The sequence below is a fragment of the Antrostomus carolinensis genome, unplaced genomic scaffold (assembly GCF_000700745.2).
Source record: "Antrostomus carolinensis isolate BGI_N321 unplaced genomic scaffold, ASM70074v2 scaffold21783, whole genome shotgun sequence".
In the NCBI taxonomy this organism is placed as follows: domain Eukaryota; kingdom Metazoa; phylum Chordata; class Aves; order Caprimulgiformes; family Caprimulgidae; genus Antrostomus; species Antrostomus carolinensis.
In genome coordinates, this window is record NW_010303425.1 from 24,055 (window position 1) to 44,672 (window position 20,618).

Sequence of the window (20,618 nt, forward strand, 5' to 3'; positions counted from 1 at the left end):
AATTCTTTTAGTTCCCTGCCATGTCCAGAACTAAAGAGAAACAACTTCATCCATCTATTAGGGTGTATTTCTCCAGAATCAGACAAAGAACCATGAAAATGTATGGGATTGTGGATCACAAAGTTGACTAAATTATGGCAGGAAAAAGATGGCAAGTAAGGTTTGAGATGTTCTTCCAAAGGCTGAGACAAAAGCAGGGAGAATAATTGTACCACTATAAGCAATAAGTTCATAAGTTTGTTATCCTCTAAAAGTATACAAGGTGATAATTTTGTCTCTGGGATCAGTGTAAAAGCTGTTAAAGCCAGTCTATAGAAGGAGCAGTCTGAGGATCTGTTCAATACACTGATCACATTTTATCATGTTTATGGTTTTAAAAATCTTGCATTGAAATATCTTACTTTGGAAGGCAACCCAGTTGTGGTGAGGTTGAGAACTGCTAATTCACTAGTTTGAAACCAAAATAATGTGGTTGCTCGTATTCATGTCTTATTTTAGTCTGTGTTCTCTGCACCTTATGCTATGTCCACACTGATGAGTAGTAATGTCCAAATAGAAGCAGACCTGTAGAGTGAAACAGTTGGTGCTAAGGATCTGATATCCATTCTATACATATCAAGAGGTCTTACTTTAGGTTGGCTGTAGCCTGTTCCTATAGACTGAGAGATGCCCTTTATGGCTGGATTGCATAAGGTGTGCCCTTTGAGTGCATCTTCTGGTAATTACCATCCTTGAAGGGATCCAGTTTGTGTGCCTGTGACTGCTTCACCACACAGGCAGGGCATGGGAGATGAGGACTACCGAGAGATTGGCTTCAGAAGTCCTCTCCTAATCTGATTTAAAATGCTAATATAGACAGACCTTTTGTGGTGCTTGGTCTTCTGATGCTAAATGTCACTGAGGTTAAATACCTTTTCTAGTTCTCTCTGGTGTTTTTTCTGCTCTCTGTTCTGTGTATGGAGGAATTTGAAGACTTAGTAACCTTACCCTAGCTTTAGCTATTAGACCGCTTCTTCCTCCCTCTTCCACTGCTGTCCACACAGGAAGCACCACTGAAAGCCACAGGGAGAAACTGTTTCTGTTGCTGAACCCTTCCTCCTAGGATTTTCTCTTTGACACTGATGACCATCACAGTTAAGAAGAGGCATCAGGCAGATTTGGATCTGTCAGAGTGCGCAAAAGACTCAGTATTTTCAAATCTCTGCCCAAATATAATGTGGTTTTGGCCCATAAAGCAAGCTCCCACAGTGATATCCCCAAAGCTCATTTGATTCAGTCCATATGGCTCAGAACCAAGAAGGGCTTTAGGCTGAAGAAATCCATCTGCTTTTAAAAGGCCCTATCTGTGAAATCAGCACATAATTTTTCTCATCATTGAGCATCAATGAAAGTATCTGTCATTGTGGCACAATACATCAGTGAACAGATCTTGCTCATCTCTTTCATTCTGGCGAAGAGAGTGATAATTTCCAGCCTCTAGTATATACTGAAATAAGCTGTATGTCTACAGCTTGCATTTTTGTTACTGAAAACATAACCTCACTTGAAGGCTTAGCATAGTACAGGCTGTGCTAAGCAGTTGGAGCTCCACTTAAAGTTAGTGAAAACTATGAGAGCTCAGCATCTCTGAGAATCAGGTGCCAAGGGAGCAGGATCAAGAGAAAGCTTATTAAGGTTTCCCCTTACACTGTTGGCTAATAAAGGCCTGCGCAGAGAGCTCATGGGAAAGTCAGGATGCAATGCACATTGGTAGTCATCAACATCAGCATTAAGCAGAAGTCAGAGAAGACAGACAGCTAAAGAGCATTTAACTATAGGATGCCAGTGCTCTTCTGACTGTGGCCTTACAGTAACTAAAATGAATTTGTGTGGTCTTAGATCTGTCATTTTTGTGCCCTTATTTGCACCTTGAAACCAACATGCATTAGACAGCACAGTTAACCTTCACTGCTAGGGGAAAAAATCCAGAGCTGTGTTACTGTGGTAACTGAATCATTTTTCACTTTAAGACGGAGCAGTTCAATGCAACGTATTATGGAACAGCCCACTCTGGTCAGGATGAAAGATGCAGGATGCCTGACAGTTTGGCGCTCACTCTGTGGATGGAAAGAGAGCTCCCAATTAATGTCGTGTTCAGCTTTTAACTTGAATAATCATTGCTATAACTCAACAGAAATGTTTATAGAACATCGGACTGGTTGCCACATAGATGCAATTTTCAGGAAATGCCCGAGACAGGAGTTCTTACCGATGCTGTTGTTTATTATATATATTTCCAAGGATGCTGATCAGGGCTCTGCTATGTAAGGGTGTAAGAACCAAAAGAATATCTCAGCAGTAGAGGAAGCTACCTTCTCCTCTCAGATAATATTTCTTACATACACAGAAACTGACACAGAAGTTTTAGACTGAGAGAATTAGGGATGAGAATTAAATGGGAAATGGGTGCAGGACTATTTAAGTGCCTCTAAAATTCCCAAGTGTTCTTTGGGGGAAAATGGTGGTATAGAGGACTGGAAATGGAAATGTTTTCCCCTTTCACTTGTATATAAACCTAAATACTATATAAAAATGGCTGTAATCCACAGTGATTTTATTTAATTAGGGGAGGGGTGGAGGTTGTTCCTCTGTCATGTGAAGAAAAATCTCTCTTCTAGGCCATAACAATTGCCATTTCAGGATTTTGCAAAACAGATAAAAGTGAAATGGCTAATGGGAAATTGAGTCATTATTCCTGTTCTAACCCATTTGAGTTCATATTCAGTTGAAAAAAAAAGTCAAAAGGAAAATTAACAGGCTTACATTCATCCCTCCTGACAGCCCTTGACACAAAAATGATCTCCCCTTAACAGTTAAGCTCTCCTATGCTGTTTCCACTGAAGGGACATTAAGCTGGGGCAGTGAATTAGGGGGTTGTGTATGAAGGGGTGTGGGGTGTAGAGATTTCATGCCTTTTCCTGAGGGAATTTTTGTGCATTAACATTGATATAATGGTGCCTAGCTATGACAAAGATGAGAAGCTGAGAAATACATGTAATAAATAATGCACATAAACATGCAAGATCATTTCTAAGGGAAGTAAAGTGGAAGCCAGCCTTTTTAGCTCACGGCTAATGTGGTGGCATAATAAAACTCCTTCTGAGATGCTGTTGTCTGGCTTGACACGCTTTGTTTTTCTCCTTAACAGGGGAAGTGTTCTTGCAGATTAAAGGCCCACTGGAAGACACATATAAAATCTACTGCTATCGCCACGATGATGCACATGCCATGCTGGAATCCTATGAAAAGGATGAAGAACTGAAGCAGCATTTAAGACATTGTGTACAGTCCTTAAAGTAAGATCTTTTCAAATGATGATTTCCGTCCATAGTCAGTTGCCTGGCAGGGAACATTTTAAATGGATGTAGATGAAAGGTCCCCTGTAAATCCAGAGTTTTATGAGGCTTGCTGGGAGCTCTGGCTTATGCTGCTTTCATGAAAAGATGACAAGCCAGGGGCCATGATTAGATTTCTTTCTCTCTAAGATGGGCAAAAATAGTGGAAGAAAGGTTGCTCTTCCCTTAGCTTCAGTGCCCCATACTGGCAAAAATATGCTGCATCATATCATGGGCTATTTGGAACACCTTGCCCAGCTCTTAGGAAACATGCTGCCCCTGTCTTCAGTGAGTCTATTGCTTGAATTAAAATAGCCTGTAATGGCAATATTCACACCCACTGGTGGTTCTGGGCCCCTGTTGCAAGGCCCCAGGGGTCTGGAGTGGCTGTGTGGGGCTAGACCCCTCATGACAGGGGTATTTGTGAGCAATAAGCATTGGAACAAGCTGCCAAGTCCCACCAGTAGAAGGTGCTTTGTGCCATCGTCTACAGTGCCAGCCCCTCGAGGAAATGCCTCAAGAACTGGGGATGCCACAGAGTAACGGATCCATATTTCCTCCAGGGCAGCTTGCTTTTGCAACCAGTTGCAGGAACCAGCTTATCCACTCCATGGAAAGTGCTTCTTCTCTTCCCACTCATAACACTCCTTGCCCCCTCACTTGCCCAAAAGTGTCACATGGAGCTGTCAGGAAGGAATGCACCATGGCCTTTCAGGTCAGAGGTCTAGCTCCAGCTCCAGGAAAGGCTCGTGCTGTATGCTCGTAGGAGAGATGTAAAGCTCTTGCAAATAATGGAGTGTGCATCAGCAACAGATACTTCAACTGCACCTCAGTTAGTGATCAGTCTGCAGAGGTGTGTTAAGACTTAGGAGGTGGGAAATATGTCCAAGTGATATTTGTAAAGAGTGGTGGAGGAATATACTAACATTAAAAGAGAAATGTTCACTTTCAAGACAGGTAATATTGAAAATAAGGCTTACTTTGCGCAACATGTCCAGTTATTAAATACATAACAAAGTATATGCGTAGGGAACTTAGGCCTTAGTTACTGTGGAAGTTGAAAGAAATAGATTTTCATATAAACTCAGGCTTTCAGGCTAATGGATGGCCAGGTATCTCCCCTGAGGGTGTGTTTTAGTTGCTGATGCCTACAATATTCTTTTCCAACTAATCAAGAGAAGCCGCTACTGTCATTCACTCATCCCTGCTGCTGAGACAAGGGGACATGGAAGGAAATAAAGATAAAAGATAGCATCCACATAAGTGCTAGGGTGGATGCTGCCACTTGAATTCCAGAGCCAGCAAGAGGAGCTCCTGTTCCAACACCACAGCTGGGATTTGTGAAGAGAAAGGATATTTTATACTGAGCCATTGTATCCTTTGCTAGCAGGAAGTGACAAAGCCTTTCTCACAATGAAGCCTTGTTTTGTCTTGCTCTTTCCTGATTAGCTTTTCAACAAGAACCAACGAAAAAAGCACTGGTGCATGTATACTAGATTGTAGTTTTTTCCCAGTGCCTAAAGATTGCAGCCAGTTCTAATATTAAGACCTGAAAGTGCACACTCAAATTCAGAGCTGTGGTCACCTAAACCTGTTACTAATGATTGGAGAATACTTGTCCTAGGAAGAAAAGTATGCAGCATTTTTACCAAATAAGTTATAGGCTGTTTTCCATTGTGAGACATAATAAATATGGGGGCTGGTGACAACTATTATTGGAAAATGTTTACTTCTTAAATATTTTTTTTTCCTTGGAAAGAATATTGTTCCATTTTTATTTTAATTAAAATGGGCTAATGTTACAAGGGGCTTCTGTTCCTCAGCTGTGTAATAGCTGCCACATGAAAAACAACTTCTATATCAGGAGCAATTTGACAGTGGCACTCTGCACATCGGTACAGACAAATCAGATTTAATTAGCCATGCTGAGATTCCCATTCCTCCTGTTGATTGAAGAGGAGAAATTCCATCCCAAAATGTAGGTGTCTGCCTTGGAGACATGTGCAAATCCAAATTCTGTAGAGTCCTGTGTTTTAGCAGCGATTATGCAAACTAGAGATGTTGTTTGCTAGCTTAACCAAAGAAATGCAGCTGGTAAAATGAAAGGATGCTGGCAACTACCTGCTCAGCTTTCAGGCTGAAGTAGCTTGGTCAACTATTACAGGGGCAGAGGGATGTCATAAGCATGCAAAGTGCTGACAGTCCAAAAGCAATGAAAGCACCAGCTTCCAGATGCTCCGTTAGGCACCAGTGGGCAAGGAAATAAGACTGCAGGCACTCAAAAAGCAGCAGCTGACAATGTGATGTCACGAAAGCCTAATGGAGAGATGGAGCGACATTTTGGTTCCCTTGCATTTAAGTGAATACACACCATAAGGAAAATATTCTATGCACATGTTTCCAAACTACAGTTGCATGTCCCTGCTCCTTTCAGTATATGTATCAACACCATCCTACTCTGAAGAGATTTCAGTTGATGTATAGCTTACAAAAAACTTAACAGCTTCATGGATTCTATTTCCTAAAAGGCTGAAATATATTCTTTCTCATTTAGAAATACATTTCTATTTAAAGAGAGTAGACAGGACTGTATGCAAAGTGTAAGAATGACATTTAATTTTACTTTTTGTAAAGGACTTGATGTTACCGTTGTTAGCACAGTGACGCAAACTTCCTTCTCTAACAGTGTTAGGACAAGGCTGGGTCTTATAGCCAAAGCCAGGTTTCTGACAATCCTTTCTCATTTGGGGCTGTCCTTTCAAAAAGTTATAGGGACAGATTCACCAGTACCTTCTGGCTGTTTTGTGCAGTTCTGCTGACGCATAGCAGCCATAAACCTAGGTTAACTGGCCAGTTATGGCTGCTCTGTGTCACTGAAGTGTATCTGAGAATCTGGCCCCTGATCTGTATAAAGCCTTTTAGGGGGAATCTAATACTAATATACTAATAATATAAAAATAAATGTTTTCTTTTCTTCTCTTTTGCAGAAAGATATATGAGGAAGAGTAAGTACTATGCTTTTCTTACATGTAAAATATCTTAAAAATATCTTTATCTTCAGTATGCTTAAAACTGTACCAATGGAAATTTTAAGAACAGAAGCCTTTTGTGTCAGTATAACCCAAAGATTTTTCCAGGACATATGTGATAAAGAATCTCAGTTTTTATTTCCCTAAGCCTGTCTAGTTTTTCAATTACCACTGCACTAGCTTTGCAGTCTCCTTCAAAACTTGTCGCTTATGAAGCTGCTTAATTTGGTTACCAGTTCATTCAGAGCCCTTTATTATCACCTCACTGTCTTATAAATGTGCTTAGAGAGCTCTGAGGTCTGCGAGACCTGCTTGTCAACAACATAGTGTCAGTCTTTGAAATCCAGGTACTCTGAAATCTTTTTGCATAGGCCTTTGTAGAGCTGCTACAATACACATTAGGTTCACAAGTAAAGCTTTTTCTAAGGTGACAGTGCCTTTGGTAGCCCTATATGAGAAATCCACCTTAGGATCTCTGACAGTGTCCAGCCCTCTGACAGTGGCTGGAAGAACATCAGAAAAGAACAAGCTCATTGCAGCACTTTGCCAGAATACTCACCCAGCCACTGATTACTTGTGGTTAAGGGACTTCTGTTCAAAATGTGAACTCTTTGAAAAGCTATAATGGAGAGTTTATCACAGCTGCAGTTTCTGGACATCCAGCAGGTTGAGATCATTGAAATGCAGCATCTCCTGAAGTTACCTGCAGGGAGAGGTCAGAGGAGGGGTTAGCTGAACTGAAGAAAATTATTACAACCCCAGACAGAAATGTTAAGAGATAAAGGAGGAGCAAGTGTGCTCTATATTGGTAGGGGAGGAACACCTGTAAAGTCAAAGAATTTGTTAATCAGTCAGTCAATTGCATATCATAAATAAGATCAGTGTAAAATACACTTTGAAGGATTTGCAGGTTGAAATTCTACAGTTGGGGTTTTCAAGCTTTAGTCTATGATAGGAAATAGTTTTTATGCATTTTGTTTTGATAATAGACATTCTTGTATACTCCTGGCTCCCAAGGAGCGGGGCTCCAAGAGGAACAAAATACCCAGAGAGTCACAAAAAGATCATGTCTGACAGCAAGGCATATAGAAATAGCACAAGGCTGCTCTGCCTTGCGTAACCCTATCAGAAATTAATACCTAGTTTTCTCCTTCAAACACTTTCCAGTGGGGATATAACTCACTTTCTGAGTTAAACTGGCTCTTATAAAGCTGTGCAGAGTGCAATGAGCCAGGTTGAGCTGTGGGACCCTCCCTGAGCTTGGCCATCTCACACAGTGTGGTGATGTTTGCCTTCCCTGCTGACTGGCAGGGCACTCAGAAATGCCATTGCCTGCAACCCAGCTTAGAGGTTGCAGAGTCTCAGCAGCCCTTGGGCAGGACCATGCCCAAAAATCTGGTTAACTTTGAACTGGAAAATAACAGCGTAACTCACCCCAAACAGTCTTGTGATGTTGCTGCTCCCAGGTTGCTTTTCATTCAAGCATGATCAAGAAAACAATTACATAAATACCAGACAGTGCTGCCCTTTGCTAGCAGCTTGATAGGTTAAATTCTGCTCGGCTTAACAACTGTGCAGCCTCCGTGAATTCCCTGGGTTTGCATGAGTCTTACAGCCCAGTGAATTATTTGTCCTACATGTCTTGTACTGAAATGAATTCACACACAGTAAACCATGAAGCCTGAGACACTAAGTCATGCTGCAGCCTATGATGCTCACACACCACTTCAAAACCACCAGGCTGAATATGACACTGGCCTGAGCCCTACTGTACCATGCTGGCTATCATGTTTGCCTGCCACTGGACCTAGTTGCTGGGTAATGAGAGCAAATGAAACTAAATCCTGAATCACCTGTCTTTGCATAGCTCCCCACCATGTGTTTTTTAAACAGGTGGGAATCTTTCTGTATTTGTGACTTTGTTTTGTTGGGAGGAGGGAGGAAGGGTATGCTGTGAAGCTCACTGCAGTTAAGCCACCTGCATTTACTGTAGACCTACGGTAATAATTTGCAATAAGATTAGTACAGCTACATATGATCTACAGTACTTGTTAAATTCACAATAACATGAGGGGGAAGGCTGAAGTAGCATCACAAATTAATTATCAACTTAATTTTCTGCACAATAGATGTCACAGGCCCTTACTTGCCTGTTTTGGTCCCGTGGCAAGGCTGTGTCCTGCCTGGCGGCCGGGTGCATCCTAACGGGGCACACTGCAAACGGGACTTGCCCAGGGAGAGTGGCTCTCATCAGCTCATCTTGCTGGGGAGAATTTGATGAGTTGAACTTTGTGGCATTTAGTGCCCCAGGGAGTCATTATCTTATAACAAACCTACTATCTCTCGAACCATATTGTAAGACTGTGTCATGCAGATATGCAAACAGAGGGCTGTTTATCACTTGGGCAGCTGTCCAAAGTGCAACTATATAAAGAGAAGACACTTGAAGATTTTTCCATTCACAAGGCAGCTTTTATAGATCTTTATTCATGGGGCTTTTCAGAGAAAACAATAACAATTTAAGATTTTTTTTTTTTCATTACTGCTGCCAGAAGCTGAAAGAAGGGAAAATAGCTCTCTATATTTAATGTAGGATACAGGGGAAATGAGGGGGATTGAAATGATGAGAAGGTTTGGGGACATCAAGAAGCCTTAAAAGGCATCTACTGTTAATTTTTTTTCATGCAGAACTTTTTTTACAGATAATGCCTGTGCAAGAGAGATGGTTTAAATATGCAGATGTCTCTTTTCAAAGGCATTCAAATTGTTAATTAGTCAGCAGTAAGGATTGGCTCTTGTACTTTTTATACATATAAAAGTGGGAATGAAAGCTTTTTTTTTCTCTTTTACTCTTCCTGCTGCACAAAACAATAGATGTCAGCCTGTAAACCAAGTAGCTGTTCCCTGTTTTTTTGTACTTTCCTTCTACATTGTATTATCCCATCTTTCCATATGCAGAAATGCTTCTTCGCCTAGCATTAACTCTTGCATAGTTAATGTCAAACAACCTTTTCCCCTCCAAAGCAGCCTTTTCAGGCATGCAAATGGAAAGCTTGCTCTGCTTTACTGCCCTTCACACGGCTACCAACAGCTCACGCTTGGTTTCAAAAGGGAGTCACAGGTAGTTTGTACCAGCACGGGTGCTAGAGTGTTGCCTGGTTTGCTCAGGAGTGTCCTGTAAGGAGGAGAGAGACAATGGGGAGAGACAATGGGCACATCTGTCCTGCTGAGAGAGCCTCAGTAATGGCTGCCCTGGCCCTAGAGCTTGGCCACCTGGTGTTACCCACTCCAGGGAGACCCCATGTTTCCACCAGCCACTTGGAAGGTAATGAAGACACATGTGGCTTGGTCCTGTCCTTCCCCTGTTTTCTCCCAGGCTGTTGTGACGGCCTGCAAACTGCACAGCCTCTCCCATTCAAGCCTAGAGGGTATGAGCAAAGACTTTTGTCCAGAGTGGGGCTGGAGCATGGATTCAGCTGGCTGGTAACTGCCTTGCATGGAGGCCAGAGAGCTCAGGTGGCCTTGATGGCCCGAGCTGCTTGAATGCGTGGCGAAGCTGGTCTGCTGCCCTAGCCAAGCCAGGAGGGATCAAGCCTGGAGCTGCAGAGCACTCCTGTGCCCATGCTGGAAGCTGTGACTTTCCTGCCCTTACCCTTCTGCCACCCCAGGCAGCTGCCTGCTTTGCCTTTGTGTAAAGTGACTTCCAGCAGGTTGGATCAAGGCTGGGTGAACATCCTGAATGTTCAGCATTTCCCCAGGCCAGATCTGGTATCCTTTGGAAGCTCAGGCATCGTTAGAAATAACCTACTGGCAACCAGAGAAGAAAAAAACACAGGTAAAAGACAGTAAAGCTTAAGGGTCACTGTGGCGGGTTGAGAGATGTTGTGAGAAGGGATGCAGCCATCAGCGGGCATCCCGCTTACTTGCAGCAAGGAGATGTTGCAGCTTTAAGCCTGAGGGGCCAGAGCAGGAGGTAAGAGCCACGCTCACATGCATTTATCAGACTTCCTGTTATTTATTCTTCCACCTACATCTCCCTTCCTGGGTGTTGTGCTGTGTAAGTTGTACCAGATGCACCCCCAGACTGAGTGGGACCATTTCAGAGGTAATGTCTAAGCAATAGTCTGGCAGATTGCTGAAGACACAGAAAACTCAGACCCGGTCTGTATTTCTCACTGAGGGGGCGAGAGGAGGGTTTCGTTTACAACGGCCCCTGTTCCCTAACAGATGTATCTTATTTTTTGACTTAAGTGGTAATTGCACTTCTATGACTCAGTGCAAAGCACTGCTCTGTTTTTGACATTTTCTGTAGTTGAAAGCTCAACTGAAGGATATAAAAGGCAGCAGCTTCAATGACTAGACAGAAATAATAAGTTTTTTTCTTCAAAGAGTTTCTCCTTACATGACAAATTTTTTTGTATAAATTATAGAGGAAAGCCAAATCTAATGGACATGGGATCCCTGATGATCAAACCAGTGCAACGGGTGATGAAATATCCCTTGTTACTCTCTGAACTCTTGAATTCAACTCCCGCTTCCCACCCCGACCACAAGGTGCTACAAGATGCTCTTTTTGCAATGAAAAACATTAATGTGAACATCAATGAACTTAAAAGGAGGAAAGATTTAGGTAAGAAAAAGGCACAGTAAATTCTTCAGTCTTTGTAGCTTAGGGCTGGCAATTACAAAAGAGGTTTGAACTCTAGTCATATAACTACAACAGTTTTGGCTAGTGCTACCCAAACTGGGTTTCAAGAAGGTAACAGATGCCTTAATGTCACTTGTCCTCAGCCAGCTATGTTATCTGACTGGTATCTCCAGAAGTAAGAAAATGATGAAAGAATTCATGTTATATCTGTGTTCATTGTCTGTAATGCAGCTGCAAACACTGATAATAATTAAGATGCAGTGATAGCAATATTTCTTATAGACTTGCCATGTTGAAGCCCTAACTTCACTCTTCCCAAGGCTAGCACAGGGTTTTCATCATCTTGAGCATTTTCACACAAGACTACAGCAAGTGACATCAAAGTGTCTGCTCTCAAATGGTTTCGTATTTGTGTGCCTGTCCCTGTGAAAAGCCCTGTGAATACAGATTATTAGTGTCATGAAATTCTCTGTCTGCAGTGCTGAAGTATAAGAGGAATGATGATGATGAAACCCTTAAAGAAAAGTTTTCCCGACTGAATATCCACTCCATCAGTAAGAAATCCAAGAGGGTCACCAGCCATCTGAAAATACTGACGGGGGGAGAACCTCAGGTACCTACTCATCCAACTGCAGATTTGCATTGACAGCTTCAGTTCTGCTTTTGCACTGGGCATTTTTTAAAACATGTTGGAAATGGAGTTTGTGGTGTTGCTTTTTTTTGACATCATTTATAAAGTCATTTTCTGACTGTCACAGAAGACAAGAGAGATCTTTATGATTGAAATAAAAAATAACGTAACACTTTCTCCACCTTTTCCTTTTTATCTAAGAGTTTCTCAAACTTCTGATCTTCAGCAGAGAGGAAGTGACTGCTAGTTTTGTGAAACTCAGCCTGAGATCAGCTTTTTGTGGATAGACTGACAATAATTATTGTGACTGACAATAATTATTTAATTATAGTTAATAATTAATTCTGAGCACTGGCAATAATTATTGTCAGTGCTCAGAATGAGTTCAATCCATCTTGCTCTGAATCTACCGAGGCAGATGAGCAATACTTCTGATTAGGAAAGGCCATAGGGTTTGCCTCTGCATTCACAGGGACCTGGAACCATCAAAACTACCAGAGGCAAATAACCCTGTGATAAGTCCAGTGGGTGCTGGGTGAACAAAAATAAAATGCTCCTTCATAATTAAGAGGTTGTAATTCAAAACCTAGCAGGATAAACAAGTTCAGAAAAGCTTAAATCTAAATCTCAAAGGAAATCAATTACAACTGACCTTGAAAATTATATCCAGTGTACATCACTGCATGAGATGCCTGATTATACAAGGTCACTTGTCTTTCTAGATGTGACTTTACAAGGTACGTGCTGTTTTTTCCTGTTTTGTTTTTTATCAGTGGTTTCCCCCTTTCTCTGATGCAAACTACCCACATTTATTTTTTCTGTTCATTTATTTGTACAGTGGAAATTTTTTTATTCAGAATGGGACTCCAGCAAAGCTATAAAATCAGAGAAAAACAGGGAATTAAATTTGATTGAGATGTGATTTTTATTTTTTTCTTTAGAGGCTTCTGTTTACTGGTGGGGTTTTTTTGTTTATTTTTTTTAATTAAGCTTCAAACATTTGAGAGTCATTTTAGAATCAAGATACATCTGTTACATTCAGCCCTCTCTCCTGCTTAATTAGACTAAGTTCCCAATTCACATCTCTGAAACACGCTGTGACCCTTACAGCAAGACCACTGAAAATGAGACTTGAGATTTCTCAAATTCCTCAAGTAAAAGGTAGGCAGAAATAAACGTATTTTCAGGGTTTTTTCCAGCTAGCATAAAAAAGTAGTACAATCCAATTTCCAGCTGCTGAGGTTTCTAGCTGAAGAGCTGGCATTGCTCTAGAGGTAACAGCTCCACCTACAGCCTGTCTGGAGGAAATCTCCCCATCACCCACAAATGAGCACTCGGGGGGGTAGTGCCGTGACATAACAATATCTTACAATTTTCACCATTGTTTCCTCAAATGAAGCAACAACATACAGAAAATGAAGAAAACACGTGTGCTTGTATTAAAGCAACTCCCTGCTTTCACAAGGATTAAAAATTAAATTCTCTGTCATCTTGCCCTGTGCTTTTGACTTTTCTTGGATTAAAACTGGAGCTTGGGAAAATTAGGGGCCAATCTGTTCTGTTTTCAAAGCAAGGAGTTCAGAGAAGGTTTGGGATTTTTCTAGCAGCACTCTGGATGTTTCTTTTGTTAGCCAGGCTCTGTTAGGCTGCCAAAATAACAATGCAATCATCTATTTTAGGTAAAAGATCGAACTTTTAATAAGGAAGAAAAGTTGTTTCGAAGTTTAGAGAAGACTGTGAAATTGTGTGTGAAGAATATTTCACTTTCCTCACAACATCTACAGGTAGGTAAAGGCCTTTTTGAAAACGGCGCCACAAACCATGTCCATAACTTGTTTAACACACAGTTCTGCCACTGATTAGGCAACACCAAATTATTTATAAGCAGGCTTCTCTACATCACAATATTGAATAAATGAACTGTGCTGCTGCATTACTGAGCCCGTGGCAAAGAAGTTTTAAAGTGCACACTTCTGCATTTTTCCCTTACACAAGCGGGCTCTATGGAGACCCATGGGTGCCGTGCAGAAAGGAAGGTGCTCTCTGGTGGCACGGTTACTACTTTCAATCACTGTGGGAAGCCATCACAGGGGTCATGCACATCTGCTGCAGTGGAGCATCAGCTGCTTCTCATTAAAAATGGAAGAACTGAGTTGCAGCCACACATTAAAATGTCCTAAAATATATATTGGGATGTGAGGACTCCCTTCCATCATCCTGTTGCTAGGTTGTGTTGAGTGTTAGCATTAGATGTACAGAGTGCTCAAGTGTTGTAAATGTCTTTGCTTTAATCCTCCCCTCAGATGATGTGGGTTGGCTTGTAATTTACCAGCTTTTCCCTCATATGGACAATTTGCCAACTTTGTAGATGGTACGAGGCCCCTCAAAGCATAAGTGTGCCCAGAAAGGACACAAAATTTGTCTGAGAGTTAGGTAAGATCAGTGGCCAGCTGGCCAGAGCTTATCACAAACACACCTTGTTTGGTTCAGCTAACACTGAAGGCCAGTGAGCTCAGCCAACAAGGGCTGTTGCCTGGAATGGTGTTGACAGTTCTTTATCCAAATGGATGCACACTTCATTAAGATTAAAATTAAGAGCAAGTGAAATACACCACTGTAGTCCTACTTAGTCCTCCAAAGAGTCCTGTGAGGGTGCATGGGTCTGGAGCTGGCTTCTTGCTGAAGAGTCGCTAACTTCCAATGGGACATTCATTAGGTTGGGGCATAATTTTTTCACTTGAACATTAACAACTTAATTCTTAAATAGTTTACATTGAAAATAGACAAAGCATAGGAAAATATTATCACAGTAAACAATCCCATAATGGCTAGAAACTGCACATGTCAGAGATGGAAAATATTTCTGATTCCATCAGTATTATTGCAGTATCTGCATGAGTGAATGCAGTATATTAACACAGATTGTAATGTAGTTTAATCTTCCTACCGTCTTCTCATTTAGGATTCCATACATCTGGCTGCACAGAATATAACTGGGCTTCAGGAAATCTTGCAAGACAAAGATGAAGTCAACGACTGTTTGAAAAAACAGAACACTGCAAATCTCTGCGAGGACCTTGTAAGTTTATGCGACGTTATTGTTACACAGCTACCTGTATGTGTGAGAAAACGTGTATGACGTGAGGAAGACTCAGGACAGAAAAGAGCAAAAACCCTTAGAAATCCATTGGGAAAGATGACTGGGTTTTATGGTTGAGTTTCTGTAAGAAATAAAATTCAGTGTAAGTGCACCGTGTTTTCCCTAGAAGAGCTAAAGAAAACTTCTCAAGCTAAACTCCTGGGTTTAAACTAAAATCTTTGTGCTAAACTTGCACGTTTCACCCAAGCTTCAAACAAAAGCAGCGTATCTTTGCTTTTCTACTTTTGCTACAGACACTTACAGTTTTAGAGTGACGTTTGTGATCTTTGTTGTGCTCATGAATTATTAGCTCCTGGAATCAGAGATCTGTGAAAATATCAGCTTTATTACCTTTTCAAGTAAGTTACTGTCCTTCATATAGGGAAGCCATGAAAAATCTGGATAGAGCCCATAGGAATTAAAAGCAGTTAAAAAAAATATAATAGCTTTTTAAACTAGTCTTTTGCTTTCAGGGTCCAAATGAACTCTAATGCCTGGCTCTGCTAAGAGAGATGAAAATGTCTCTTCAAAATGGGGCAGGCTGCTTCTTCAAACAGCTGCTTAAACTGGAAAAATTCAGAGGTGGAGGTTTTCTTATATTTACCTAGGTTTGTGCAGACTAAAATGTATCCATTCAATCCTTTCCAAACACTGAAAACAGTCTGCCAAGAAACAGAAGGGTCTTTGACAGACCACATCCTCCTAGATAATGATAGGGAAGTAAGATGTCGTATCTCCTTTCCTTTGAAGTTCCTGCATTTAAAAAGAATCTCAAAAATTAATCTCAGTAATCAGAAAGAAGTTTTCAATGCCTTTACAATGAATGAATGCATAAAGTGCAAAAGAGTTCCCCTCTATCATTGCAGTGGTGAGCGTGTTCAGTATGGAAGATGCCCCCATATTCAGAAACATCAAAGAAACAGAAGCAATTCTACAACAGATGAAACGGAAAACTTTTTTTCTTTTTCCAGAAAAATATTTGTAACTTCTATTGGCTCATGACCCCGCTATTCTGAAGGTCTATGTAATTTTAAAAAACTCCCATCTTAATCCTGTTATTAACCATGTTAATTTCTACTTATTACCTATTTATTTCTGTGCCTTCTACTTATTATCTATTTATTTCTGTGTGTTGGATTTACAAGATTACAATGATTCTCTATCTTAGGTATATTTTCTTTTAAAAAACCCTTTTTGTCCTGACATTGCGCAATGAGTAGCTTTCTCACTGAACAACCCATAGTGTTCTTCACATGTTTTCCTGAAAGAGTATTATCAATGGAGATCTCAGCAATGGGCTCAGGTTAATTTATTTTTTTTTCCTTTGTGCATTTGTCAATAATTAATACCTTCCCTTTTAGGGAAATTTTTAGGGCAGAAATCCACAATAGCCTCCTCTCTTCCAGAAATCATGTCCAGCAGTTTAGAAAAATCGTTTTCTTAATGCATCAAACATTGGTTCACTAAACACAGCCCAGTTTTCAGGTGGAAATAAAGTAGGAACTATCTAGCCAATGCACATCATCTTGGCCTTGGGAGGACAATTCTGGTGCAGATGTGCTACAGAGGGTAGAGGGACAGCTGCTCTTTTATTCTCATATTCAACCCAACAACTTAATTCACATAGAATGTCCAAGAGCTTTAATATGATGACGAGTTTCATTCACTAGAAGCCTGTGCTGTATTTGAACAAGTGACTTACAAAAAAAAAATTATTTCATGCAATATTAATCCCTTGAGACAATTAAAGACTAATGGAAGTCTGAGAAAGACTTTGTTTTTTTACCAGGTGTCTAATTTTGTTGATTACTAGAGATAAAACCAACAAGCATAACATAATTTAATCAAATCAAGTGATTGTTTGTGTTTGCTTAAACAGGAATTGAGTTACAGCTGTTTCCAGAAAAAAAAAGAAAGCTTCGCTAGCATTCCAGACTGTAAGGCTGCCATTTCACAAGACCTCATTGCCTCTAGACTGTATACTGGCATAGGCCTTCCAATTGTGGAAATCCCAGTTTTATTGGACCACTTCACTGCTCCTTGCCCTGTTTTTCCTCAGTGGTAACACACCAAGGGCAGTACTGCAGGCTGCACGCTCGAAGGGACCATTAGCATTACCAGACACTTTAAGCTGCAAAACCATTACCTCTCCTTTGCAATGTTATGAAGGAGATTCTAACTCGTGCCTGACTCTGACTCTGCCTCTAACAGCAATGATTTGTGAAGAGTAATTAACAGATTGCTTGATTGGCTGCCATCAGACTTAACTTGTACTGGGTCTGAAGAACTGTTTGAATAAAGTAATAAGTAGGTCTGTTTTATACCTTTCCAGATGGCTCAGCTGGACAAGCTTGTTTTGACTCCTCTCTTGGCACTACAAGCCTTGTTTTCAGGCCCACAGAAGCTCATCCAGAAGCGCTATGACAAGTTGTTGGACTACAACAGCTACCTTCAGAGGTCAACAGGAGAAGAGCTGGACCTGGCAAAGAAAGACTATGAGGCTCTAAATGCACAGTTAGTGGAAGAACTTCAGGTATTCAACAGAGCAGCCAAAAAGATTGTGTTGAACTGCCTGCACTGCTTCATCACCCTCCTTAGGAATATTATGTCTGCAGCACTTCAATCAAATTCTGTTGTGGTGGTGCCTGTTCCAGTAAGTACATTAGAAACAACTGTAGCTGTGCCTGCCTTTGTCTTTTTTTCTTTCTGTATTATGATTTGGCTAGAGTTATGTACACAGGACATATACATACAACCTACACTGATTTTGTTTGTTCTGCTGAGCACAGTCAGGTTTGGTTTGGTTTGGTTTTTTCCTTGCAAGCTCTGCACAGGTTAAGTTCTGACCTTAAGTTTTGTCAGGCCTGGACTTTTCATAAAGGATAATCCTTACGCAGCTGTTCCAACCGTTACAGTGATAGTAATGGCAAGAACATTACAGCAAGGCAAAAAGGAGGCAGGTGCTACCATTTTAGTCTTTCTTTCTTAGTGTCTATGCTGAGTAGCCCAGAAAACACGGGAAGAGAAATTCTAAGAAAGTACATGAACACTCCTGTTACTGCTAGACCTGCAGAGTCACAGATGACTGCAAAAGGGAAGCCAGTTAGGAGATCTGATTAAATAGTTTCTATGAAAAGCAAGTTGCTTTTAAAGCCAAATACACTGTAGAAGTTCCTGTAGACATCTCTAGGCAGTAAGAAATAGCTTTGTCAAGCCAAAAGTACCAAGGGTGCCTATCTGAATTACAGAAGGGTTTAGTTCCTTTAGCCCGCTCTTTCTGAGCGCTATGATCACTACCTGAAGATTGAAGTTGAGAAATTATTCTTAATTTGTCTGAAAATCATACAGTGTTTCAGTTTTGTTGTACTTTTGCCTAGAGGACTTCAACCCCCTGAGAAACACAGTTGCAAGAATGCCTTCTACACTTCCACTGACCTGAACTGGAGCAAGACCGTATACAGGAAACATGTTGTATTCAGGCAATTCTGTATTCCTTTCCATCAAGGCTTGAACACAGCACTGTATAGTCAGGGGCAGATGAAAAATTAAGAAAGCAAGGTCAGGATCAAAACATAAAGCTGTGCTGTTTAATGGGAAAATGAAGGCTTTTTCTGCATGAAGAAACTGCATGCCTGTAATTTGACCATTTCACGTTTTGAAAGCTGTTGTAGCTAACATTGTTTCTTGTGAGGCTCTGCCTACAAAATTACTTTCTTTTGCTTTTTTCTGTTTAAATCAGCAACTACATTTGGGGTTAGGCATAGACCAAAAGCACTTATCCAGTGCCACAGACAGCTTCAGTTTACCAAACGACTTTTGACCTGGTGGCAGCACCCAGCTGCACAAACACACAGCTATAGGGTAAACTACTCCATGCTTTACAGCACATTGGCCACTCTGATAGCTGCCAAGATGCACATTTGCATCTGAAAGCAGGTGGCTCAGTAGCATAAGTGCAAGGCTGTTCATTTTTATCACTCTTTAGAATATTTTTAAATGATTTAACCTAAATTAGTATGTCTCTTAAATCTAATATCAGTCATTAGAAACCTTCTTTAAGCAAGGACCTTTCTTTTCTTTCCATCTGGTACCTAGCACACTACGGGCTCTGTAGAAAACAGTAACTTGTCAGATTTTCTGACTCTTCGAGTTCAGCCCATTAAACCAAATCTGCTCTCTCAAATCTCCTTACCATTTTGTTCGAGATCTAACCCACCTTTGTGTTTGCAGCTGTCTTCCTCAAGCATCTGTGAAGTGCAGAATCAGTTGATGGAGGAGGTTCACAAGCTGAATTTTGTAAAAGAAAACAGCAGTGCAACCTTTATTGAGAGAAAATTGAGCCTGGAAAAAAAGAAATCTGTCCCCTCTCCGGTGAGTGCTATACATCCAGATTGCGTATGAAGTACCCTGTTTTTATTGCTTTTGACACAAATCCAGTTTTATGCTACCTAGAGGTTTGGGCTTGATCTTTGCACTGGGACTCTTGAATCAGGTTGTTGGAATGAAGCTGTGCCATTGACCAGTAACTTCTGAAGATGTTTCATTCTATTTTCATGTTATCTTGAAAATCCACTTGAAATTATCTCCGATTACCCTTAGGTCTTTAAGCACATACTAAGTCTAAGGTTGTATTTGTAAAATTTGATTACTTCTTTTGTTAAATACTCTTACAGTCCTCATCCTCGGGTGTGGTTATGTGTACTGGTGTTTACACACATATGCACACACATACACCCTCATAGCAGAAGATTCAGAAAATCCACCAGGAAATCTGAGTCTTCCTGGTCCTCAGTCTTATCAGACATCTCCAGAGCTTTTAGGAGTCTAGTCTACAGTAAAATAAAAGATCAAGCACGGATTTACAGGAGAAGCTGAGGAAGCTGTAAGATGCCTTTTAGCATCAGTAAGGCACAGGTACTCTGCTTCTCTGGTATAAGATCACTTTGATGTGCAGCACCTCCCTCCCTACCCTGTAACCAAAATCTGAGTGAATATGCTTCCAGCAGTTAATAGCACCTTGCCCTTATTTAGCAAAGTAATTTCACACAAAAAGAAGACTGTTTGGGTACCACTGATTTTTTTTGCCTAATGCCATATTGTGTAAGTTGTTATGTGACCTTAGCATACCTCAGCAGATTTTTGGATTATGCTTTTTTAAAAGATACTACATTTTGTGATATTACAAAGAGCATTGCTATGGAAAAACAATTAAGCAAGTGACAGTTCACATACAGAACACTGGCTCTTTGAGAGCAGAAGACAGACGAAGAGCTGTTTAATTAGTGAAATTTCTACATTTCTTTAAAATCTGCCCTTTATTGCTCACCTATTAATGCAGCAGTTGGACAGGTCCTTGCTGCATCCTCAAAGGTTTGGTTACATACAGCTGCGTAACTCCTTGATCTGTGTGTAAAAATGTGAAGTCAGTTGCCACATGCAGGATACACTGTATTTTATGCATCCATGTTGCTCTAGAAATGGCCTGATAATTATTCACAGTGGATAATTTTTTTGCTTTTCAGCTCGAATCCCCACGTCAAACAGAAGGTCACAGGTCCAAGCTGTTGTCTACGTACAGCACAGACTTGCTATACCAAGCTAAGCGCAAGTGCAATGCCACACAGGAATTTGATATTGATTTACATGAAGGAGAACTGGTGGCTGTTGTGGAGCAAAAGGACCCCTTTGGAAGTACAAGCAGGTGGCTTGTTGACACAGGGAGTAAGTACTCTGCACAAACATCCCAATAACAGCTTCCCCTTGTGTGACAGCTTAACTGAGCTGGCAGCCAAACAAG

The 20,618-nt window shown here is 40.9% G+C and overlaps 1 protein-coding gene across 1 annotated transcript in view; it reads left to right on the forward strand.

Moving 5' to 3' along the window:
- ARHGEF38 (Rho guanine nucleotide exchange factor 38) overlaps positions 1 to 20,542 on the forward strand; it is a gene marked incomplete at both ends in the record, with an annotated part of 34,794 nt that extends 14,252 nt beyond the window's left edge. Inside the window, 9 exons of the mRNA XM_029084048.1 lie at positions 3,188 to 3,335; positions 6,362 to 6,379; positions 10,834 to 11,033; positions 11,531 to 11,664; positions 13,362 to 13,466; positions 14,645 to 14,761; positions 17,154 to 17,474; positions 19,052 to 19,192; positions 20,344 to 20,542. Of these exons, the coding sequence (XP_028939881.1) occupies positions 3,188 to 3,335; positions 6,362 to 6,379; positions 10,834 to 11,033; positions 11,531 to 11,664; positions 13,362 to 13,466; positions 14,645 to 14,761; positions 17,154 to 17,474; positions 19,052 to 19,192; positions 20,344 to 20,542 (1,383 nt within the window). The remainder of the gene's footprint in view (positions 1 to 3,187; positions 3,336 to 6,361; positions 6,380 to 10,833; positions 11,034 to 11,530; positions 11,665 to 13,361; positions 13,467 to 14,644; positions 14,762 to 17,153; positions 17,475 to 19,051; positions 19,193 to 20,343) is intronic.
- Between the last annotated feature and the right edge of the window lie 76 nt (positions 20,543 to 20,618).